The 23,929-nt window shown below is 46.3% G+C and overlaps 4 protein-coding genes across 10 annotated transcripts; 2 read left to right on the forward strand and 2 right to left on the reverse strand.

The window, feature by feature from the left end:
• Positions 1-1,103: 1,103 nt before the first annotated feature.
• On the forward strand, positions 1,104-5,208 carry edem2 (ER degradation enhancer, mannosidase alpha-like 2). The gene is made up of 11 exons (XM_080469941.1): positions 1,104-1,209; positions 1,350-1,460; positions 1,609-1,648; positions 1,736-1,841; positions 1,925-2,050; positions 2,222-2,433; positions 2,584-2,725; positions 2,925-3,049; positions 3,464-3,608; positions 3,705-3,826; positions 4,009-5,208. Exons 1-11 carry the CDS (start codon positions 1,118-1,120, stop codon positions 4,465-4,467), a joined length of 1,680 nt encoding a protein of 559 aa, XP_080326067.1. The 5' UTR covers positions 1,104-1,117; the 3' UTR covers positions 4,468-5,208.
• Positions 5,209-6,400: 1,192 nt separating this feature from the next.
• rfc2 (replication factor C (activator 1) 2) lies at positions 6,401-10,521 on the reverse strand. Of its 4 annotated transcripts, none has more exons than XM_080469047.1 (7): positions 9,843-10,521; positions 9,248-9,631; positions 8,492-8,597; positions 8,241-8,342; positions 7,661-7,919; positions 7,308-7,568; positions 6,401-7,039 (listed from the first exon to the last, which is right to left on the reverse strand). In XM_080469047.1, the coding sequence occupies exons 2-7, from the start codon at positions 9,483-9,485 to the stop codon at positions 6,929-6,931; spliced, it is 1,077 nt and encodes a 358-aa protein (XP_080325173.1). In that variant the 5' UTR covers positions 9,486-9,631; positions 9,843-10,521; the 3' UTR covers positions 6,401-6,928. The 4 variants fall into 4 exon arrangements, with proteins under 4 accessions (XP_080325173.1, XP_080325174.1, XP_080325172.1 ...); XM_080469048.1 differs by having other exon boundaries at positions 9,878-10,511; XM_080469046.1 differs by having other exon boundaries at positions 9,860-10,505.
• Positions 10,001-17,383, forward strand: usp11 (ubiquitin specific peptidase 11). Its single transcript, XM_080469045.1, has 22 exons — positions 10,001-10,194; positions 11,357-11,466; positions 11,559-11,689; positions 11,784-11,901; positions 12,185-12,330; positions 12,565-12,626; positions 12,724-12,808; positions 13,126-13,299; positions 13,446-13,604; positions 13,693-13,917; positions 14,211-14,294; positions 14,372-14,466; positions 14,619-14,804; positions 14,929-15,017; positions 15,319-15,723; positions 15,913-15,983; positions 16,071-16,183; positions 16,265-16,414; positions 16,492-16,607; positions 16,689-16,777; positions 16,854-17,025; positions 17,104-17,383. Exons 1-21 carry the CDS (start codon positions 10,085-10,087, stop codon positions 17,022-17,024), a joined length of 2,889 nt encoding a protein of 962 aa, XP_080325171.1. The 5' UTR covers positions 10,001-10,084; the 3' UTR covers position 17,025; positions 17,104-17,383.
• Positions 17,384-17,609: 226 nt separating this feature from the next.
• On the reverse strand, positions 17,610-23,777 carry LOC308113385 (ER membrane protein complex subunit 3). Of its 4 annotated transcripts, XM_080469647.1 has the most exons (10): positions 23,699-23,763; positions 23,448-23,508; positions 21,666-21,825; positions 20,334-20,391; positions 20,151-20,244; positions 19,505-19,609; positions 19,276-19,357; positions 19,044-19,123; positions 18,368-18,450; positions 17,610-17,824 (listed from the first exon to the last, which is right to left on the reverse strand). In XM_080469647.1, exons 3-10 carry the CDS (start codon positions 21,818-21,820, stop codon positions 17,696-17,698), a joined length of 786 nt encoding a protein of 261 aa, XP_080325773.1. In that variant the 5' UTR covers positions 21,821-21,825; positions 23,448-23,508; positions 23,699-23,763; the 3' UTR covers positions 17,610-17,695. The 4 variants fall into 4 exon arrangements, with proteins under 4 accessions (XP_080325773.1, XP_080325772.1, XP_080325774.1 ...); XM_080469646.1 differs by lacking the exon at positions 23,448-23,508 and having other exon boundaries at positions 23,699-23,777; XM_080469648.1 differs by lacking the exon at positions 23,448-23,508 and having other exon boundaries at positions 23,509-23,745.
• Positions 23,778-23,929: the final 152 nt, after the last annotated feature.

The following is a 23,929-nucleotide window of genomic DNA, read 5'->3' on the forward strand; positions in this document are numbered from 1 at the left end:
TGTATACTTTTCAGTTCACAGATCTTTAGAAAGGAAAAGAATACTTTTAAATACTACAAAGACAGGAAGAGAGCTGAAAACAACAGCAACCGATATGCATATCGTGTCTGAGAGGGTGACGTGGAGCAGGTGTATCCTAAATGTGAAGGTGAATCTGAAAAGTTGAATCTGTGAGATGGTGAGTTTGAGAGTTTGAGAGAGAAAGTGTAGCAGGATGATTATGAGAGGTTGAGTGTAAAAGTGTGAATCTGGGTGGGAGAATATGACAAAATGAGTGTGAGAAGGTGAGTGTAAGACAATGAGTTTGAGAGGGTGAATGGGAAACATGAGTGTGAGAGGGTGCACCTGAGAGGGTGAATGTGAACGGGCTAGACAACGAGAGCAAGTAGTTGAGAGTGCATTTGAGAGGATGAGTGTTCGTGGGCAAGTGAAAGAGTGAATGTGATAGGGTGGGTGTGAGATGGGTAATGCAAAAGGGTGAATATGAGAGAGTGAGCGTGACAGGGCACATCTGAGAACACAAATGTGGAAGTGAATGTGACAGGGTGAGTGTCAGTCCGGAGGGCACTTGAAATGGGACAGAGTGAGTCTGAGAGGGTAAATGTGAGTGGGTGGGGTGTGACATGGTGAATATGAGGAGATGAGTTGAATTTCTTTGTGGGGTCAATGTGAGAGGGTGATTCCCGGAGTTTGTGTATGAAAGGCAAGTGAGGGTGGTTGTAATGAATTATTTGTTCAGGTTTTATTCACTAAATATCATTAATTTATAAATGTTTCTATTTTCTTGTATCATGTTACAGTGGAAGCAGCATCGTGAAGAAGAAGAAGAAGAAGAAGAAGAAGAAGAAGAAGAAGAAGAAGAAGAAGAAGGAGGCGGAGGAGGAGGAGGGGTGGGGTGGGCTTGTGACGTGTGACTGTAGTGAGCCAATGGACCAACCAATCAGATGCGCGTCTGAAAACATAGTCATTCTAACGACAGACGCATGCGCTGGACATTTACTTCCTGTTTCCTCACTGCAGTCCAGTAACAGCAGCTCCTCTCCTCCACTCTCCAAACCTCCTCTCGGTGCTCCTTTTTCTGCCCCTTCAGTCGGTCACCTGTCATCGTCTGCTCGCCATGCGCTTGCTCCTGTGCGTAACGTTGTTTGTGTGTCTGTGGTGCGGCGCGGAGGCGCGTGCGTTCACCGAGGACGAAATGTCTGCTGCCAGGTACACACACACACACACACATCCAGAAACAAACTCATGTAAATTGTTGTACTTTAGTTTATTGACAGTGTGCCATGTTTCTCTGTGACCATGTGGGGACAGATCAGGCTTTTAACCTCCTTGAATCCAAACTATCTCAGGCAGCGCATCAAGTCCATGTTCTACCACGCCTACAACAGTTACCTGGACAACGCCTTCCCCTACGATGAGCTCCGCCCACTCACTTGCGATGGCCAGGACACCTGGGGCAGGTGAGCCCCGCCCTCTCTGACTGTGGCTGAGGAGCTGGTCTGATAACTCACACTGTCTGAAGTGGTGCAGTGGATTGTCCACCAGTGAGAGAGTTACCAGACTGATATCCACCTTATGTGTTAATGAGTTTGTCTTTTCTGTCGGCAGCTTCTCGCTGACTCTGATAGATGCCCTCGACACCCTGCTGGTGAGATCTTTCACACACAGACGTGTGTGTGTGCGTGTCTTTGTATGTCTCTGTGATTATTGTGTGTGTCATCGTGTGTGTTTTCAGGTTTTAGGGAACAGAACAGAGTTTCAGCGCGTGGCATCCCTCCTTCAGGACAACATCGACTTTGACATTGACGTCAATGCATCTGTGTTTGAAACCAACATCAGAGGTGTGTGTGTGTGTGTGTTTGCTTGTGTGCATGGGTGTGTAACCCGTGTTTATTGTGTGTAACCTGTGTGTTTGCGTGTGCAGTGGTAGGTGGGCTGCTGTCGGCTCACCTCCTGTCGGGTCGCTCGGGGATGCAGTTGGAGTCTGGATGGCCGTGTGCAGGACCCCTGCTGAGGATGGCTGAGGACGCAGCCAGGAAGCTGCTGCCTGGTACACACACACACACACACACACACACACACACACACACACACACACACACACACACACACACACACACACACACACACACACACACACACACACACACACACACACACACACACGCACACAAAACAATCACACTCTCTCTCTTGGTGACGTGTTCTTGGTGGGGTTCAGCCTTCCAGACTCCCACTGGGATGCCGTACGGTACGGTGAACCTGTTACGTGGTGTCAGCCCCTCAGAGACGCCCGTCACCTGCACCGCTGGAGTGGGAACGTTCATCCTAGAGTTCGCCACGCTTAGCCGACTCACCGGGGACCCTGTATTCGAGGAAGTAGCGCGCAAAGCCTTGAGAGCTCTGTGGAAGACCAGATCTGACATTGGACTGGTAAGTCAACAATACTCTTCTCAACACTGGCCAGGAAATAGACCACTAGTCAGACCAAGACGCAGTTAATTCATTTCTCTTTATTGATGTGAGACACTACATTGCTCACCACTGTATATCCGGCCATAATTTGTGTGCATGTGTGTGTAGGTGGGGAACCACATAGACATCTTGTCTAAAAAGTGGGTGGCTCAAGATTCAGGAATTGGCGCTGGAGTGGATTCGTACTTTGAGTATTTAGTGAAAGGAGCCATCATGCTGCAGGATGAAGAGCTGCTCAAGATGTTCCAGGGTAACCCAGTGCACCCACCACTCCAGATACACACTGTTACACCCTGTACACACTGTTATACCTCGTTACTTACTGATGCATGCTGATATACTCTGATACACAGTGCCAGCCACCCCAGAGTGACTGACACTGCCTCTAAAACCCGGCACCTGATAATGTTTCTGGTGTGTGCATGTGTGCATGTGTGTGTGTGTCTCAGCCTTTGATCAAGTCATCCAGAACTACACCCGTTTTGATGACTGGTATCTGTGGGTCCACATGAACAAAGGAACTGTGTCCATGCCCGTTTTCCAGAGTCTGGAGGCCTTCTGGCCCGGCCTGCAGGTACGCACGACCAAAGCATGCATGTATAATGTATTGCATAAGATTTATAGTATTCCGTAGGAATTTTAAGAAACCAGGTGATGAATTTTAATGTTTCTAATGCTACTATAGGCTATATTTTTAATATGTATTATAATGTTGTGTTCCTGCCCAGGGACTGCAGATGGAAAATGGCTAAATTTAGGAATGGCTAAATCTGGTATAACATTTTTCTTTATGTATAGCAGGGGGGGGGGACCCAATAACAAGATCGATAGAGCACCTGGTAAATCATACAGGGAAAAAACAAACAAACAGCACAGTTCATAGAATAATGAAGATAAAGAATCTTTTCTTTAAGCTTAATGTGTTTTGTACATGGTCCCTGAAAAACACACACACATCCGCTGAGCTTTGTCTGATTGTGTCTCTTAGTCTCTTTTGGGGAACATGGACGCCGCCATCAGAACCTTCCAGAATTATTATTCTGTGTGGAGACAGTTTGGAGGTCTGCCTGAGTTCTACAGTATCCCTCAGGGCTACACTGTGGACAAAAGGGAGGGCTACCCCCTCAGGCCAGGTCAAGAACTACACCAGCACACACCTGCACTCTTGGCTTGTGGGTTGGTCAGCTTCAGGACCTAAAGGAGGTTGTGTGTGTGTGTGTGTGTTTCAGAGCTGATTGAGAGTGCCATGTACCTGTTCAGAGCCACAGGAGACCACACTTACCTGCAGATGGGCCTCGACGCTCTGGAGTCCATCGAGAGAATTGCCAAGACACCCTGTGGATACGCCACCGTGAGTGCTTTGCGCTGATGCATGCTCACAGTGGTACTGACTGTCAGAAGGTCCTCTGTCGGTCTGCTGTAAAGAGAATGTGATGCTGCTCACAAACCTGCAGTTTGAGTTTTTAAAGGACATTTTGTGTAAGCGATGACTTCTGCACTGTTATTAGTCACCTTCTTTCTCCTTCTTCTCAGGTTAAAGATCTGCGCGATCACCAGTTGGACAACCGCATGGAGTCCTTCTTCCTTGCAGAGACTGTTAAGTATCTCTACCTGCTCTTTGACCCCGCCCATTTCCTGCACGGCGGGGGGACCGAGGGTGATGGCTGGTGGGAGGCGGGGGGCGACGCAGGGGAGTGTGTCCTAGGGGCGGGGGGGTTCATCTTCAACACGGAGGCCCACCCTCTGGACCCAGCAGCACTGTACTGCTGCAGCCGCCACAGCAGAGACCGCCAGCAGCTCCGAGAGCTCCTGCTCAGCCCATCGCGGCCGCCCGCTGATGCCCCACCCACTAAAGCCCCGCCCACTGGCCAATCAGAGACCATTGCACTGAAGCCTGGAGAGCAGAAGACGCCCCCACTGCTGTCCTGTCCCGTCCAGCCCTTCAGTGCCCGGCTCACCGTCCTGGGACAGGTTTTCAGCGATGCCACATGAGAGCGGCGGAAGCCGCGAGGGAGCCCCCGACCCAGCCAAGAAGAGTTAGGACCAGCTGAGTATTACTGAGAATGGTTGAGTCCACCGCAGACGAGCTTAGATCAGGTTCATGACTGAAGCGGAATGTGAGGGTCTGACCTGGTGAGGACTGTGGTGGTCCTGAAACCTGAGATCACTGAGACTGCTGTCGCTTTTTCTAGGGACTAATTAGCTGCTGCTGTCAGATGATCAGACAGCATGTCCATTTATAAAATTTAATTAATGCTGCATCCTAAATAAGACATTAATTTATTATTTAATTCTAAATGTATTTTATTTTTCAACCTTTGCCGGTGTTAACCACTCAGCGGTGTTGTAGGCCTCATATTTGTCTGGTTTTCTTAGGACTGATTGTTCATAAATCATAAAACAACTTTCAGTCTGTTATAAAAAGATCAAGTTTCATAATGGAAATGAACCAAATGGGGGGAAAAAGAAATCTTACAATGCCAGGCCTGCTGATTTATTTGCATCTATCTGCTGATGAACCTGGCTCACACTTACCAGGCTCTTCTTCATGTGGATGGTTGCTGTTGAGAAACCAGAATTGTGGGAGAAAAAGGACTAAACAAGGACAATTGTGACAATTGTTAAGACAGAGGCTGTATATGGGATCTGTGGTGTTGTTTTTTAAAGTGCCAGTTGCAATAAGGCAACGAAAATGTCTTTGTTTTAACAAATAAACAAAAAAATGTTTGAATGAAATTCCTCAATGGACGGTAATTTGTGTGGAACAAGCCAGCTCTAAACCAAACATTAACTGAGCAGAGATGGGCTTCTTTATACTCTCAGTCCATCCTCCTGCGGGAAGCAATACACCCGAAACATCACAAAACTATTTTCTTCAAAGAAAATAATTTATAGCTTCTGTTTTGCAACACATTAAATAATTCCAAATTGATAGTGTTGTTTTCTTGTGAAATACTGATGAAATACAAATCAATAAAATATTAAACCAGAATATGCAGCTCACCTGACATGAGTCCAGTAAATGCAATAAGTGTTCAAAAGAAACACTCGTGAATAAATATATATATATATTTATTTATATATATATATGTGTGCAGTAGTGGGTTCATGTGTGGAGGAACACTGCATGACAGTGATGGAGTAGCATGTGTGTTTACTGTCTTGTTTAGTCATGTGATGATGTTTGTGGTGCTGCCTGTAATCATTGAGGCGCATCCATCAAAAACCATGTCGCCATATTGTGTTATGGATGTGTCATTAGTTATTACCATGTTGTTAGTGTGTTATTAACATGCTACCATGTGACGTGGTCAACCCGCCCCATGATAATAATAATCATTGTTGTGCACACTTCATTTAAACTATCAAGTGTTACAATAAGTCAATGATAATAAACAATAAAATAAAAGTTAAGCACATGCATAAAAACTACAAAACAAATGTTTTGAGTCCCTTTTTTAAAGGACTGTCCAGTCTGTGGCGCCCTCATGTGGTCTGTATAGGAATTCCACAGACGGTGAGCTGATGAGCAGAAGGGCTGGTGGTGAGTTGGGTGAGGCAGCTGTGAAGGTGAGATGAGGCGTTTGAACAGAGGCAATGTGTTGTGGTGTGTGGGATAAGCCTCTTCTTGTTCTTGAGGTAGAAAGAGGCATTGTTGTAGACGTACTTGTGGGCGATGAGGCAGATTTTGAATAATGTTCTTGCAAGAACAGGGAGCCAATGGATGGAACACAAAGCTGGTGGGATGTAGCTGTTGGTTTTTTTTTTGTATTTGGCAGTAACTTTGGCAGCACTGTTGTGAATAAATTAAAGCTTTGGGAGATCCTCGTTTAAATGCCAAAAATAAGTCACCTTCTGTAATCCAGCTTGGACTAGATAAAGGCACGGACGAGTTTCAGATAGGGTGAGTGATGGACAGAGGCTTACTATTATGCACAGTCATTTATTAACATTATAGACATTAAGTATCCTAGCTAGTCTCATGGCAGGCAATTAACAGCAGCCCCTCTTGGCGGCTGAGAAGCAGCTGGCTGACAGCCGCGGAGCAAGCAAGATCCACAAGTACAGGCTTAGGACGGCTATTAGGTGATTGTGAAATATTCATGCCGCTTGAGACAATTATTTTCAGATATTGAACAAAATGTGCCAGCATCCACTCACACAGACAAATAAAGAACTCAGCATAATAAATGAACTAGCAAGATATTTACTAACATGTTCTTACCTAATTAACAAGTGATCATGTCAATAGCATGTTATTACTGTGCTATGATCATGTTAAGAGTTTTATTAAAAGTAACATGTTTCATATTCGAAGCAAAACTGCCTTTAGGTTTCATGTTCACTGATCAAAGCTTTAATGCAACACCACAAAGTAACAAAATACAGTGAAAGAAAAGACGTACAGGAGGATGTTATGCCGTTGCCTTGTGCGTCAGCCCACTCAGAGCTTTCAGCTGACAGCAGGGGGCGCTGTCTTGCTGCAGAGCCGAGCCAAAAGAGCGGCCATCTGCAGCAGAGAGTTCACTCCTTCAGACACCCGCAAGTGTGTGAAACCAATCTCCTACAGGACACGAGCACAGACAAACAAGTTAGAGGTTATGTTCCAATTGTTTTTAAAGCTCATATGATCCACACACACACACACACACACACACACACACACACACACACACACACACACACACACACACACACACACACACACACACACACACACACACACACACACACACACACACACACACACACACACACACACACACACACACACACACACACACACACACACACACACACACACACACACACACACACACACACACACACACCTTGATGAACTCCAGTTTCAGATACTCGGCCATGCTGAAGCTCTTGCAGACCCTGAAGATGTTTCCCATGATGTCCTCTGGAGAGTATCCCAGTGACCACAGCTGCTCCACTACGCTGTACGCATCATCAATGTTCCCGCTCACGCAGTGTCCCAGCATGCTTTTCACCAGCAGGGGGTGTGGCTCGTCGCACACCTTAAAGACGTTCTCGCTGTCGATGCGTCCGAAGCCGGCGTGCGTGGACTGCAGGTTGTTCAGCGCCTGAAATAAACAGGGCGTCAGAAGGACCTAAAGCCCGCCCGACACCCCTCCACTGTCTGCCACACACTCTTGTCTGTAAGCTCCACCCTCACCTGTCTCATGTCGCCCTGTGCGGTGAAGATGATGGCCTCCAGCCCGTCGTCAGACACGCTCAGACGCTCGAGCTCCACCACTTCCTGCAGACGTGCCAGGAGCTGTGCGTCAGTCAGTTTTGAATACCGCAACACGGCACAACGCGACTGGATGGGCTCGATGATGCGATCAGAAGCGTTGCAAGCCAAAGCAAAGCGTGTCGTCTTCGAGTAGATCTCCATGATCCGCCGCAGGGCCTGCTGTGCACCGTCGGTCATGCTGCAGTAGAGAGAGAGAGAGAGAGAGAGTCACTGGGGCTCCTACTTCACAGTTACGTGGCACATTTTGTTGGTCTGTCACATAAAATCCAAACAAATACTTACATCTGTGGGTGTAATGTGACAAAATGAAGAAAGGTTTAAGGGATATGAATAGTTTTGCAACTGACTGCTTATATACTATATTGTACATGTATCTATTGTGTGTATGCATGTACCTCAGTGAGCATGCATTGTATGTGTATATTGTGTATTAAAGGTTTATCGTGTGTGTGTATACTGTGTGTAATTTGCACTTGTGTAGTGTGTGTAGCAGTCTGACCTGTCTGCCTCATCCAGGATGATGACTTTGTGCCGTCCTTTGGGAAGAGTCACTTTCTGCTGGGCAAACATCTTTATCTTGTTCCTCACCACATCGATCCCTCTACATACACACATTATTCATACATTATATAATGCACACACAAACAATATAAACGTACAAACAAAAGAATACAAAACACACACAATATTTATAGTCAATTCGACCTCCTCCTGCACCTCCTCTCTGAGATCCCGCTGCGACAAACTCACCTGTCGTTGGAGGCGTTGAGCTCCAGCACCGCCTCCTTCATGTGGACTCCCAGCAGAGCGCGGCACAGACACAAGATGCTGGTGGTCTTCCCCGTCCCAGGGGGACCTGCAGAGAGGAAGACAGGAAGCATGAAAAGAAGCCCTACAGAGTCGTGAAGAGGAGGAATACCTGAGAGTGGCAAGAGGAGTGGGAAGAATGAAAAGCACTTGGTGGATGTCTCAATGGCAGGCCTTTGAGGGTTTTTTTTTTTGTTAACAAGATAAGAGGCTGTTGACATGACAGACCAAAGCTGACACCAGTGCTGAAATTCAATGATTGAGCAAGATCTTGTGATGATTCCTTCCTGAATCAGTCAAACATAACCTCCTCATGCACGCCATGTACATTGCCAACATCCAGTCCATGCGGAGGCAGACTACATGCTGGGCTGGCTTTTATCTTTTCGTATACAAACTGTAATATGACGGCACAGCTTTCAAAAAGTTATCTTTGTCTGAGCACAATTTGTGACACAATCATTTTATATATATTGAACATTTTGGAGATTTGTCGTGCAGGAGCTCATCAAACTTTTAACCTGAGCTGCTGACAACTGGGGTGAAAGTGAAGTGGGAGGGCTGCTGGACCAGTGGTATCAAATCAAGGCTGTATCAAACGAGTCGAGTGGCTCGTAACTTTTGAAAAACCACAATCCATGCACACATACTGTAAACAAACACTGTGTACATGTTGTGTATACGTGTTGTCTGATGGACCTGATATGATGATGTTTGGGACGTTTCCTTCCCTCGCGAACACTTCCAGCCGGCTCACGGTCTCCTGGTTCCCGACGATCTGGCTGAGCTCGAGCGGCCGGTACTTCTCCACCCAGGGCAACTCATATCCGGTGCCGGAGCCCTTGGCTGCGGCTGCGGCGTCGGCGTCCTCGGTGTCCGTCGTGGGGCCGCTCTTTGTCGCTGTCACCTCCGATCCCGTCTCCATCTGGTCCGCCATGATGCTCCTACAGCGCGCCAACACATCCGCGCGCCGCGGCTATCTCGCTTCTCATTGGCTGAGCAACTCCAGCAGAGGACGCTGATTGGTCGAGGTAAACCTCGCGGTAGTTCATGGCTGAAAGTTGTGACGTTGTGAACTTCCAGCTGGTGAAAAAAGGGATTTCAGTCATTGTATTTGATAAAACACAGAATAAATCATTCCATCATTTATTAAGTTGAGTAATTGGGTGTTGGGTTTATTTGTGAATACAGAAAAAGAGATGTTTTTGTTGTTATGTACAAGCCTAAAATCTGATACGAAAGAAAATAATCAGAAACTTTCTGTTTGAGATTGATCAGTATATTTTTCACAGGCCTGCTGGTTTGATGTACTTTTAGTCCGTTTCCGACCGTTTGGGGGATTTTCTTTCGTTTTCTTGAGGTTGTTTACTGATGACGTAGGGGCTCGGAGACCGGAAGTTGTCAACCTCAATTCCGGTTTTCCATACTTCCTCAAACAGCTTCCCCGTTCTAGATGTGGCGGTTTCAATCCGCCCTGCAGCCCGTCCCCCGCGGATTTCTGACAGTTCCCCTCTTTATGTACCACTGACCGGGACCATGACGGCTAACAGCCGCTGTTCACCCACGGAGCCTCCGGGCCTGGAGACCCAGCAGCGGGAGATCGAGTGTCTGCTGCGGAAGGCAGAGCTCCGCGCCGGAGACAGCTGGTGAGACTCCCTCCGCTTTCCACTCCACACTCCCACACAGACACACAGGGATCGTCCGCTGATGACTCCCACTCCGCCCACGCCTCCTGGTGACGGTTCCCAGGTGTACAAGCCGACCGAGAATACTTTGGTTGTCGGTTTTACCGGATCCGGTGCTGAACGTTGGACCCGCTATTGCCTGTCAACGACGTTGAGGGACCTCACTGAGGTTTCGGTATACCGGTGACCGGAGTTCAACGGTCATCAGACCAAAGCTTCAGCTGTCCGGTTAAACACGGTGACACGGCAGTAGGGCCGCGAACCTCCAATTTAGTTTCACTTTCGGGCGCAGCAAGAAGTTCTACAGAGACGTCGAGTGGAGGCCAGCAGGTCTTTTCTTACTGTGGATCAGAGGGCGTGTTTCCATCCAGCCACCTTCTACACCTGACCAGAGGGATCAAACTGCGCTCATCGAGGAGGGTTGCATGTTTTAGATGGGTGGATGGATGGATAGATTTGTCATCATCGAACATTGTACCAAAAACAATAAGGGGCCCCTCAAGCAAATAGGTGTGTTGCAACTGCAAGAGATACGGGAACCTGTGTGTGTGTGTGTGTGTGTGTGTGTGTGTGTGTGTGTGTGTGTGTGTGTGTGTGTGTGTGTGTGTGTGTGTGTGTGTGTGTGTGTGTGTGTGTGTGTGTGTGTGTGCGTGTGTGTGTTGCGGTGAAGTGTCTGCATTCAATTAACTTTTACATATATAGCATCAAATATAACACCATCATCTCAGAGTACGTTTACAGAGAGAAACCACAACGATCCCACTTGAGAAAGCATAAGTGATCATGAAAAAGACAAGCTTCCTTTTAGTCGGAAAATACCTAAACAGCCAGTCTCAGAGGTGAAGTCTTTTTACTGTTGGGGGTCACTGGATAGAAAGAGAGAAACTGGTAGGACATACAGATTGCTGAGAGGGATTGAAAAATTGGCTCAGGTAAAGGGTTGGGATTGTGGGGGGGGGGTACAAACTCTGGTTTGGGAAGGGTGTGGCACAAGCAAAAAGAACCAGATTGTCATAACAGCGTAATACAATTTGTCCAACTATGAGTCTGCTTAGTTCAATTATACATCTGTACTTTGTGTCATTGTTGTGCTGTCTGATTGTGGGTCTGTCTTTTGTTGCAGGTTCCTCGTGGGTTGCCGATGGTTCCGCCAGTGGAAGCTGTTTGTTGAATCTGGAGATCAGAATTCGTCTTGTTTCCCGGGTGAAATCGACAATACAGAGCTGTTTGAGGGTCAGTGAACGCGCCGTTGCAGCTGTTCTTCATCTTGTTGGACAGTGTGATCCATGTGGTGTTCTTGTTTTTGTTCTGTTGTTGTGTTTCAGACATGCTCTCGTACAACCTGAAGGAGCGTCTGGTGGAGACCGAAGACTTTGTGTTGGTGCCGGCCTGCGTTTGGGACAAACTGCTGTCGTGGTACGGAGTGCTGGAAGAGCAGCCAGTACTGGAACGCAAGGTCACGACACAACCCAGTTTTGCATGCGTGTGCATGGTGAACCTGTATGTGTATCAGTGTGTATAACTTTATGTGTGTGTGTGGTGTGTTCAAGGTGGTGGACCTTCCCAGCACGCTGAAAGTGGAGGTTTACCCTGTGGAGATTTTTCTCAGTCTTCATAGCAACATGGAAAATGTCACTGCAGCCCAGTTCAGTCGAACCAACAATATCTGTAAGACACACACACCTACACAATTTCAAGAATTCCCCCCAGGGGTTAGAAAGTATTTCTGATTCTGAATTGTATGGCTTGTGGCCTTTTTGATGGTGTGATATTTCAGGCCTCAGGTTACAACACATTAAATTGTGTGTTTGTTTGTTTTTTCTCAATTGAAAGTTAAAATCGCCAAGTGTTCACTATCAGAATCACTATTAAAATCACAATAAAAGTGGTTAAAGTCACAGTGACAGTGATGGTAGCTCTCACTGTCTTTTGTGTGTTCGTAATCATACAGGTGACATCCAGAAAACTTTGTGTGAGGCGTTCATGGTGCCTCCGGGATCAGAGTGTCGACTGTGGATGAAGAGTTCAGATAGTAGCTGTGAGCGTCTCAGGAACCTCCAAATGAGTGTGTTGGACTCATGTTTGAGCTCAGGGATGGTGAGCACACACACACAGCAATATTGCTATTTTTTCCTACGAAGTTGCTAAACATGCAACATATATCACACTATACCTGTCCATACTGTCTGGGATTAATAGATGGCATGGTATGATAAATAAATCTATTTAGTCATATGTAAATGTTTAGTTCATCATTAAACCAATCAGAAACACCTGTTGTGTAGGTCTCTTGCATTTTCATGTTGTTTTTTTTGGTCTTTTGTCTGCCAGACAGTGATCATGGAGATAAGAAATGCTGACGGAACTTGGCCAAGCTCCAAACCTCAAGTCACGTAAGAACACACGGCACCTTTTTATCTCTTTGCTCGGTTGCTCTCTCCTCCTCTCTGGCAATCTCTCATTCACTCGCTCCTTCTTTCAATCCTTCAGGAACTCAGAGGAGTATCGGGGACAGCCTGGAGTCTGTGGTCTCACAAACCTGGGAAACACCTGCTTCATGAACTCTGCCCTGCAGGTACACATACTAACACAGAGCTGGTATTATATCTGTACAGGGCCAGCTTTCAAGATTGTTTACTACATTGAGAAATCAGTTTAAATCACCTTCGGTCAAAACATGTGAAGAAATACAAGAATTTGACTGATGGAGAAAAGGAGCTCATCAATACCTAGAACACTGCTCCATAAAGGATATGATATTCATTGTGATCAGAAGTGAGACCACCTTCCACTTCGTCTGAGTTTTTCATGAGCACACCCCTGCGCTAACAAAATAACACACCAGGAACACTCCTCTTTCTCTGCTCTTCATCTGCTTGTCCTCCTCCTCAGTGCCTCAGTAACGTTCCTCCTCTGACGGAGTACTTTCTGAGAAGCTCATACCTGGACGAGTTGAACTTTAACAACCCTCTGGGGATGAAAGGTGAGATCGCAGAGGCCTTTGCTGACATCATCAAACAGATGTGGTCGGGACGAGTGCAGTGTGTGGTGCCCCGCATCTTCAAGGTAACACACACACACACACACACACACACACACACACACACACACACACACACCTGGTGGCCTTCTCTGCCTGGAGACAATACACTGACTTACATTAAATTCCTGCTTATTATTCATGAAGTGTGTGTGTGTGTGTGTCTATCCAGATGAAGGTGGGTCACTTTGCCTCTCAGTTCCTGGGTTATCAGCAGCATGACAGTCAGGAGCTGCTCTCCTTCTTGTTGGATGGGCTGCATGAGGACTTGAACAGAGTGAAGAATAAAGAGTACATTGAACTGCGGGACGCTGACGGTCGGCCGGACCAGGTGAAGCATTGGCAACTTGCATCAGCAGGGGTCTGTGTGTGTATTTATAACCTGTGGTTATATGTGTGTGTGTGTGTGTGTGTGTCAGGAGGTGGCGGAGGAGGCGTGGAGGAACCACCTACGGCGGAACGACTCTGTGATCGTTGACACATTTCATGGCCTCTTCAAGTCTACGTTAGTCTGCCCTGAGTGCCACAAGGTGTCCGTCACCTTCGACCCCTTCTGCTACCTGAGTGTCCCGCTGCCTGTCAGCACAGAGCGCGTCATGGAGGTCTTCTTTGTCTCTCTTGACCCCCACGCCAAACCTGTCCAGGTCAGGATACACATTCAAGCTGTGTGTGTGTGTGTGTGTGTGTGTGTGTGTGTGTGTGTGTGTGTGTGTGTGTGTGTGTGTGTGTGTGTGTGTGTGTGTGTGTGTGTGTGTGTGTGTGTGTGTGTGTGTGTGTGTGTGTGTGTGTGTGTGTGTGTGTGTGTGTGTGTGTGTGTGTGTGTGTGTGTGTGTGTGTGTGTGTGTGTGTGTGTGTGTGTGTGTGTGTGTGTGTGTGTGTGTGTGTGTGTGTGTGTGTGTAAATCCACACTGCACTCTAACTGTTGTGTCTGTTGCAGCATCGAGTTGTTGTTCCGAAAGCAGGAAAAGTGTTCGACCTTTGTACAGTTCTCTCTGAGGCCACCAGTGTCCCTCCTACACAGGTGTGTGTGTCTAGCTCTTGTCTTCTCTGGTGTATAGATGTGTGTGTTGTAACTTCTGACATGCGTGTGTGTCTCAGATGGTGGTCGCTGACGTCTTTAATCATCGGTTCTATAAGATCTACACTGCTGAAGAAGCTCTGAGCATCATCCTGGATAGAGACGACATCTTTGTGTGAGACATGCACACGTCACAGGCACACGTGAATGAACGTCAAGAATTACAAACACACACACACCTCTTGGATTCCTGACGAGTTGCTCATCGGCCCAGGTTTAAGCTGACCCTGTAACTTGTGTGATGAAATATTTTCTTGGTGTGTGTAGGTATGAGCTGAGTGCACAGGAGGAGGAGCAGGAGGAGGAGGTGGTGCTCCTGGCCCTTTACCTCCGGGAGCGCTCCTCCTACAAAGACTACGGCATGTCGCTGTTCGGACACCCGCTGCTGCTCAACGTGCTGCACAGCAGCTGCAACCAGGAGGAGCTGTACAGCCTGATCCTGCAGAGGCTGCAGTCAGTTACACACACACACACACACACACACACACAGAGCTAACTGTGTACTAAAGTCATTTTATTTATTGTGTAGTTGACTGTGAAGAACCAATTGAGATTTGTCGTGTCTGTTTACGTGCAGGCGTTACGTGCGATCTCCTGACTCCTCTGAAGAGCTGGAGGAGGATGAAGAGGAGCTGTATCAGGCTCAAACTAACGGCATCAGTAATGGTGAGTTTTGAGTGTGTCTGACACTACATGAGGAGTGAGCATTCTGAGGTGAGTGTAACTTCCACTAGATGCCCCTTTCGCCAGAATCATGTTTGGCACTGGGTCCCTATGCTCAAGGTCAACACTTTACCCATGTCGTGGGGGAGTAAATAAGACGAATAACATCAGAATATTAATAGTTAATGAAAGCAAAGCAGCAGACCTTCACTCACTCCTGTATGGGACGGTAAAATAATGGTGTGTGTCTGTGGTCGCATGTCTCAGTTTTAGTTAATAGTTTCATTGGTAACCTTTCTTTTAGAAGAGGAGCATGCTCCTGTGGAAACTGAAGCTCCCTCTCACTCAGAGACGAGCTTGGACCAAGCAGAGTGCAGTGCTGTAGATGACCCTTCCAGCTTGGACCATAAGGAGTCGCATTCTCCTGTGGACCAGACGCAGAGCCTCGACCCCGCCCACTCACAGCCGCTGCTGCATGAGGAAGAAGAGGAGGAGACTGAGGAGGAGGAGAAGGAGGAGAAAGAGGAGGAGGAGGAAGAGGTGGTGGAGGTGGTGGCAGCAGCAGTGGCGGCTGAGGCCCGATCTCCCAGCCCGGTGACCAATAAGCATCCAGCAAAAAGGAGAAAACCTCTGTTCACCATTCAGGAAGTCAATGCCAATGGCACCACAGAGAGAGCAAGTGAAGATGACCAGTTCCTGTCCCTCAACTGTGAGTCTACGTCACGAGATTACAACAACAAAGTTCAAGAAATAGAGAGGGAGGCAACTTCAGCTATAACAACACAACATATCCTGATAGCACAACAACTACACACTACACAACAAAAATGCCACACACTGGTGTGTACTTTACTGTTTCTGACTGAACACACAGCTGATTGTTGTTTGGTGTGTGCAGCTCAGCCGTACGTAGCTGTTGACTGGGATCCGGACATGAAGAAGAGGTTCTACAATGAAAATGAGGCTGAGGTCAGTTTTTGTTTGAGAGTAATAGTTTGTCAAACATGTCAGTTTGGCCTCACAATCACGTGCGTCTATGTGTGTGTGTGTGTGCAGATGTATGTGAAACACCCCAACATGGACATTCCACATCAGCAGACTAAAGTCCAACTGCAGGAGTGCATCGAATTGTTCACTACTGTGGAAACCCTGGAGGAGGAGAACCCATGGTAACACAGTCTTTATGATAAGAGATAATAAAGATATTGATAAGCTATGATGGAAGGTGATGATGACGATTCTGTGTTCAGGTACTGTCCGGAGTGTAAGAAACACCAGTTGGCCACTAAGAAGTTGGACCTGTGGTCTCTGCCGGAAGTTCTCATCATCCACCTGAAAAGGTTCTCCTACACTAAATCCACTCGAGAGAAGCTGGACAGCATGGTGGACTTTCCCCTCCGGTACTCACACTCACACTCTCACACACAGTCGCAAGTTTGTGCATGTGTGTCATTGTTTGTGTGTGTGTGTGTTTCAGAGATTTGGATTTGTCCAGCTTCCTGTTGAGGAAATCTGTTTCCAGTTCAGAGCCTCCGAGTCGCTATGACCTCATCGCCGTCTCCAATCACTACGGAGGACTGAGAGACGGACACTGTGAGGCTCCACCCCCTATCACGTCATGTCGTCATCAGGTCACACGACTCACTGTTGTATCGTGTGTGTGATTATATTTAGACACCAGCTACGCCCAGAACAAGGACAACGCTCTGTGGTACTATTTTGATGACAGCAAAGTGACGTATGCCAGAGAGGAGCAGATCGTGGTGAGAGACGCGCACACACACATACAGTGTATCTCTGAGTATTGCGCCTAATAGTTGTCGTGTTGTGTGTGTGCAGACGAATGCTGCCTACGTGCTTTTTTACCACCGTCAGGACAAATTGAGAAATCCCACTCTGCCCGCCCCGAGCACAAGCCCCGCCCCCTCCACCCAGCCTGCCATCGATAACACTGACTGCAAAGACGATGCCATTGTGTCAGCCAACGCTGCCACCATGGAAACTGACTAAAGTAAGACCATCTGAGCACTTATTCTCCTATTTTACATTTGAACGGTTTGTTTTACTGATTGGCCCGATGTCTCTGCAGCTCTGCTCTGTGACTGGCGCAAGCTCCGGTCCACATCGCTGTCCTAAAAGCTGATCAGCAGCAGCCGTGACTGTCAGTGTGCACAATGGTTGGGGCAGTGGGACTGGCCGCTAATATTTGGGTTGTTTATTTATTTAACCACGAATTGTGTACAGTATTTTTCTAAAGAAAGTTGGTTTGTTCAGCAGCTGGGCTCCTCACTGCATCTTCCTGTCAAATATCAGAGCAAATATTTTATTGTACTTCAATGTTTTGATAACAATAAAAGTTTTATTCTCCCAACTGGACGTTTCTGTCTCGTACATCATGTGTAGAATGAATGTGTCTGAGCAGCTCCTCCTTCAAGGACCATATTTAAAAAATCCCTCTCATCCACTGATGTTTAGTGAGACACTAGACTGGTACGTCACTCATAGTAGAGTTACACAGCCTGATCAGAGCTTTAACCCAAAAACCACCAAATGTCAAAACAGACTCCATTTGTGAGTGAAAAGATGCACACGGCTGGTCAGTGATACATTTTTATTGAACACATCCAGCTTTTGAACCCCTGATGAGAGTTCACACAGCGACCAGCAGAAACATCTCCTGGTCAGAACGTGCTGGACTCCGTGTCGTGGCTGAAGAAGCTCCCAAAGTTCAGATCTCTGCGCATCAGCTCCTCCTCCACATTCTCCAGAGCCCACTTATGTTCCATGATCTCCAGAGCCTCCCACTCATTCTGAAACACACACGGAGTGAAGTGAACCGACTGCTCCGGTGAGCTCAGCAGGAATGTTTACAAACTGAAAGCTGCTGATAAACCTGTTCACGTTGCACTGGTTCACCTTGTATACAGCAGATTCCCACTACAACACAGACGGCTGCTTCCTGCTGAAGCCTCATGATGACTCGGTAGTTGTTGGTTTGATCAAGAACACATGGACATTGCTGGAACATTTGTTGATCAGGGTTTTTTCTAACTATCTGCACCTAAATACCTCAGAGATTACGGAGGTCGTTGGAAAAGAAAATAGGTGTAGAGATGGACAGACACCAGGTGGCTGGAAAGATAATATGTTCCAAACTAAATTCCATAATTAAGCCCCCATCACAGCCTTTCCATGCGGTGAGGACATGCTGTCCTTCCGACCGGTTGCCATCAGACTATAACTATGACACCTCATTATTGTTGCGACACATATACAAGAGCCCTATCAAACTCATCTGGACACGAAGGCACACACACTCACACAAACACACACACACAAGTGGACAGTCTGACCTTGAATGCCTTGTTGGGGTCCGGAGGCATCGCCATGGCAGCGCCACTCATCTGCTCCTGCATAATCCGTGACTGGTCAGCAGCTAGAGGAGACCAAACATTGTGTTCATGTGCTGTCTTAGTTGTTGTTGTCCATGCTGTATCTTTTTTATTGTTTCAATATCATCCTATTATTGTTATGTTAATGTTGCCATATCACTGTTCTTATTTAAAAAGAGCAGAGAACATCTCTTGTTTCCATGGGGATACACACATTTCCAGATGTTTTCCGCCTTGGCTGGGACTTGCCTGTACTTCTAGAAGTTAGCAGAAACTGACCCATAAGGAAAAGGGAAAGCAGATGTAAAAGCCTCTGGCCCAGTCAGGACTCTCGCTCTCCGATCAAAGCAGGTGCTCAAATACCCCTAGACTCTTGAGTTCTCTGCCAAATCAAATGTGGTCAAAACCTGGAATTGCGTTTGTGCTATATACAGAAGACGACAGCTTGAAGCATTTGTTTGCTAACCTGGTTGTGGGGAGCCACCCTGATGACCAGGGAATCACAATAGTGACCGTTCAAGTTGCTGATGTTCATGATGCTTTGTATTGTTACTATGTTACTGCTGTTGTACTCATGTTATGTTTATGTTCTGTTGTTGATGGTGTTTTGTTGTTGCTTTGTGTTCGACATACTGACCGTTGTCCTGTCCCAGGATCAGGCTGTACATGCTCCTCAAGCCAAACACATTGAGGAAGTACCAGGAGGCCGAACTCACCCTGCGCACGTCAAACACAAAAACACAACATTATCACTACATTATCACATTAGCCACAGATTACCAATAATGCAACATTACCACACCACCCACACAACACGGACAAAAAAACCCCCAAAACATTTGTGCCATTTTTGCGAGTTGTGTTGTTACCAGGAAGCGTCCAGTGACAACAGGTCAATTCCTCTCTGCAGCATGGGCTTGAACCTCAAAGTGAGTGGGAAGGGAACCTTGGCTGTTACACAACGACGACACAATAAAAACATCAACAAGGCAAGAATAATACAAACAACAAAACCTACATTACAAACAGCAGAAAAACGACATGAACTTCAAAGTCTGCAACTTGTAATCATGCATGTCTCGTGTGCAATGAACTCACTGATGACAAATCCAGAGAAAGCCCAGTTAATCCAACCACCAATCACAATCATTGGCAGGACGTTGGTCATGTTTCCCTTCATCATGTCTGTCAGCATGCTGGAGTCTAAACACACACAAAAGTGAGTACAGTGGTTAAAAAAATGTACGAGTAAAAGTGTCGTTACTTCAGCATGTTAATCATTACTTCAGCGTGGACCATTTTCTATTGAAGCCGCTTTAGGTTTAGACTGCCGGGAGACCTTTACTGAGCTTCTCTTCTCATGTGATATTTCACTATTACATGTCCCCAACATTCTGTTCCTCTCCTGCAGTCTACTCTCTCTGGCCCCTCCAAGTCTGCACTGAGTGGATTAGCTTGCCTTCTGATGACAATCTTGTTTGTTGCTTTTTGTCCTTTCCTTTTCTCTCTTTCTACCGTCTAACTCCAACAGCAGAACGCCGCTACCTCCCAGCAGGAGTATGAAGCAAAGAGTCCTAGTTAAAAAGCATGTTGGATTTAAACTACTGTCACAAGTCCAATTTATTAAAAAGGGTCAATCAAGTGAATGTAACATGTTCCCACACACACACATATATATATAAATCCAGATTCCTATTCAACAGGCCCTGTCAAAGAGTTAAAGGAGTGTTGTAGACACACATGCCTGTCATTGGGTTTTTGGGAACCACTTTCCTCTTCACCTTCTTAAAGAATCCAGTTTCTGTGTTGTTGAAGTAGTGCTTCCTCATGGCAAATGACTGAAAACAGTAAATGATAGAACCGTTGAGATAGCAGGAAATCACGGAGCAGCTGGTCTCTTGCTAAACAGTGATGAAGATGAACTTACCTGTTGGGGGATGTATTTCCCATTCTCTCGGAGAATGCGGCTCCGCAGCAATACCTGGCTGAGCACAGACACACGACATCAAGACAAGAGTAAGGACGTTGAAGATAATGATGTTGATGAGGAGGGCAAGAGTGATCATGGTGAGGTTTGTGTGAGGATGAAGGTGATGGCAGTGAAGTGAGGATGATGTTACGATGATGATGTAGATGAAGTGGGATGATAAGTCAGGTAAAGCTCTTCCGTGGGATAAAAGTTAAGATTTCTTTTAAAAACCTGGAGCCGTCTATGTTCAGGAGATATTTTATAAACTAAAATGAGTGTGTTGGGATTCTCCACCTCTCTCCTGAGGGAGTAAACAAACCGCAGTGGCTCCAGTTTCTCACACTGCAGGGAGACTTCGTCGTCTTATACGATCCTTTTAAAGATTTTCATGACCGCGGACGTCATGGCAACAAGCCTGGCCTCATTTAGATTTTTTCTTTTATTTGATTCTGAAATTGGAAATATGGAGTTTTTCCACAGTGAGGAAATCTGACAGTTGTCAGCACACATTTGAAGGAGAATATAAAAGACTCCACTGAGCTGGTTGGTGCTGGATTTCAGAGTGCGCCCACAGATGCCCTCAGGGCCAGCCGCCTTACTTATATTTATTCTCTTTAGGAGAACAGAAACTTTATCTTGTGATAGAACAAGATACTCTCTCAGCGCAGAAATTGCGTGAATAAAATCAGGCCTGTGGAAATGAGAAGAGGTAGTCAGAAACATTTTACAGATCATTCCCCCTCTGTGATACTCACAGGTTGCTTGTCCTCCTCTACATACTGATTAACGCAGGCTGCCAGGTTTGCCAGTGACGATTCAGAGTAAATGTATTTAGAAGTGAATGTTTCTCTTCTCATTATCCAGAGGTTTTGCTCAAAATGCAACAGGCACAACATATGCAAGCAATCTGGATATGATTTGGGAAAACATTCGAGTAAATGGTGTTATCATCGTCTCTTCCACATAGATGATACTCACTACATACACTTGGTGACTTTACGCACTAATCAACCTTGTGTGCGACTATATATTGCGGCTCCATCCGATTGGTCAAATATGTTGACACGCCAAGCATGAATTTGGTTCAAATCGGCAGTACTGGCAGTACCGTATGCCTGCTGTAAAGCGCCCTGGAAATTCTGCCTGATGCTGAACAAGAAGGGTGGATGATGAGTGTGACATAAGGATGTGGTGTGTATAATGAGAACGCATGAGTTTATGTGAGCAGGTCAAAGATGGAGAGAGAATGATAAAGGTGAAGACGAAATGATGAGGATGAAGAGATCCCACCTGTCCGACACCTGTTGAAGCTCCAATTTCTTGTCGCTGTGCAGCAGCTGAGTGACGAAGTGACGGAGAACTCCCACGAAGAAGGTGATGAAGACGATGGGAAGAACGACCCACAGACGGATGCTGGAGTCCAGCAGCAGCTCAGGACCAGACATAACTCCTGAAGTGAGGGGTGGGGGGAGTTATCATCACTTTAACGAGCAGAAATCTAACTTAGCCTGTACGGAGTCGATTAGATCCAGACCAGTATATCTGATACCAGGAGGTCTCATTGAAGCCAAGACGAGAAGACCGTCAGCCGTTTTACACTCATGAAAGGAGCCACTACCGCTGGTTCCATTCTCCGTGGCCGGATTTATTGTTGTCTACACCTCGCACTTTGCACACACTCAAACTGTTGTGATGTAGTTCACACTCCTGAGGGAGACTCATTCTTCCTCATCGCCTTCAACCCCACTCCCTAACCCTAACCCTGACCACAATCTTCTACGAAGTCTGGGGAAGTAGAAGACGACGCACTGCTGGACTCACAGTCTGGGATGTTTTCCGTAGATCACATGACTGAACCCACAGACTGAAAACTCTAGATGTCAGTGAACCCAGCAGAGAGATTTAGTGTTTTTTTGACAACTGACTTTTAAAACTAAAGAAAAAGGCTTTAAGGGAGGGTGACCAGGACAGAGTGAAGGTACTGCAGAGAGAACTGAATATAAAGACTGAAACAGCGTCCCTACAAGCTGTATTCCATCCAGCACTCTAACCCCATCTGGTCACTTAAATAGAAATGTTTGGTGAAAGCCTGAACAGGTGCTGAGAAGACATCTTGAACAACTGTTCAAGACGTCTCTATTAAAATAGTTTCCCAGCTGACTCCAGTGACTACACCCCATCACCCTCACTTATCCCATTATGAAGAGGCTGGTCCTCTGTCATTTGAGGCCCAGAGTGAAATGGCACTTGAAGGAACCTTTGAGTTATTTTTTACCCAAACTTATCCTTTGACTCACATATTGAACAAGCCAGCAGCTTTCATTCACCTGAACGTGTTGCCTCAGTGTGACACTGAGAAAGGAATCAATGCAATTTACTTATAAAGCTTTTAATTATGGAGCATGATCCAGCTCCCACTTTCAGTTATAATAACACAGCAATCTACTCTTAAGATTCGGGTTAAAACTTTTCGATTCAATAAGGCTTACAGTGAGGGCTGGTTCAGGTCACCATGAATTATTTTCTAGTTACACTGCTTTAGGTTTAGGCTGCTGGGAGATGTCAAGGTCGCCGAGCTTCTCTTCTTTCACACTCTCCATCAATTCATGTCACACAGTGGATGACATGATTTTAAGAAAATTTAATGATCTCAAGCTCAGTAACTTATTTGTTTAGATGTTATTTCCAGCTTCAGTGCCAAAGTTCAGCGTGAGCTTCACCCGAGACCTGTTGCCGAGTAGAAAAGCTTTGAAAAAGCAATTTTATTTCAATATTTAACCAAAACAATAACTATAAATAATACAGACCTATACGTAAACAACAACACCAGACTATGCAGACACAAACATTTAAAGAACACACAACTATGTAAATAAAAACATGTCAGTAGCAACACACATATGTAAACAATACTGAACCATTAACACAACCCTAAACTAGTCAAATATACACACACAACCAATTGTCAACCGCATAACAGTGAAACATGGAAACAATCCACACAAATATGTAAACAACACAGACAAACTGGCACATAACACGCAGAATTATGTGAAGGACACATTGTACTACCAAGGTTCAGGTTGTAACCGGCTACAGGTGAAGTGAAGTGCAGCTGCAGTGGTTGGATCACCTGCAGGGTCACGGTGAGGTTTATGGTTCAGTCATTAGTCACTGGTGAAGCAGCACAGCTGCACTAACAGCCTCGAAGTAGAAGCCGCGAGCGAGCGAGCCACGTGTTTGATCTCCGCCACAATCCGCTCGTTGGGCTGGTTAACTCGGTCCCCATGTGGACCCCGAGTGTCTATTGTGGACAAACTCACCTCATTCACAAAGTTGGAGTCCGCGAGGTTCCCACAGCGGCACGCGTGGCACACACACTTCCGGTGCACCCGGAAACAGACAGCCCGCGTGTGTTTGAATGAATCTTTATTGACAGACGTGCTTCTGTTTCAACTGAGTGGTGTGAAACACGTTTTAGTGCCACAATGACCTTTTAATCTTCATTTTAAAGTTTATTTTTGTTGTTTTGCGCAGCGTATACGGGGTGACAA

The sequence above is a fragment of the Lipophrys pholis genome (genome assembly GCF_963383615.2).
Source record: "Lipophrys pholis genome assembly, chromosome: 8".
In the NCBI taxonomy this organism is placed as follows: Eukaryota; Metazoa; Chordata; class Actinopteri; order Blenniiformes; family Blenniidae; genus Lipophrys; species Lipophrys pholis.

Coding starts and splice junctions, on each gene's coding strand:
- edem2 (XM_080469941.1), top strand. CDS start 1,118: ATGCGCTTGCTCCTGTGCGTAACGTTGTTTGTGTGTCTGTGGTGCGGC. Junction 2,726..2,924: donor GCTGCTCAAGATGTTCCAGG/GTAACCCAGTGC, acceptor TGTGTGTCTCAG/CCTTTGATCAAGTCATCCAG. Junction 3,050..3,463: donor CCTTCTGGCCCGGCCTGCAG/GTACGCACGACC, acceptor TGTGTCTCTTAG/TCTCTTTTGGGGAACATGGA.
- rfc2 (XM_080469047.1), bottom strand. CDS start 9,485: ATGGCGGACCAGATGGAGACGGGATCGGAGGTGACAGCGACAAAGAGC. Junction 8,343..8,491: donor CTCAACGCCTCCAACGACAG/GTGAGTTTGTCG, acceptor GTGTGTATGTAG/AGGGATCGATGTGGTGAGGA. Junction 7,040..7,307: donor TGAAACTGGAGTTCATCAAG/GTGTGTGTGTGT, acceptor CGTGTCCTGTAG/GAGATTGGTTTCACACACTT.
- usp11 (XM_080469045.1), top strand. CDS start 10,085: ATGACGGCTAACAGCCGCTGTTCACCCACGGAGCCTCCGGGCCTGGAG. Junction 11,690..11,783: donor AGCCAGTACTGGAACGCAAG/GTCACGACACAA, acceptor GGTGTGTTCAAG/GTGGTGGACCTTCCCAGCAC. Junction 16,415..16,491: donor ATGGTGGACTTTCCCCTCCG/GTACTCACACTC, acceptor TGTGTGTTTCAG/AGATTTGGATTTGTCCAGCT.
- LOC308113385 (XM_080469646.1), bottom strand. CDS start 21,820: ATGTCTGGTCCTGAGCTGCTGCTGGACTCCAGCATCCGTCTGTGGGTC. Junction 20,245..20,333: donor GGAAATACATCCCCCAACAG/GTAAGTTCATCT, acceptor TACTGTTTTCAG/TCATTTGCCATGAGGAAGCA. Junction 17,825..18,367: donor ACCCCAACAAGGCATTCAAG/GTCAGACTGTCC, acceptor TGTGTGTTTCAG/AATGAGTGGGAGGCTCTGGA.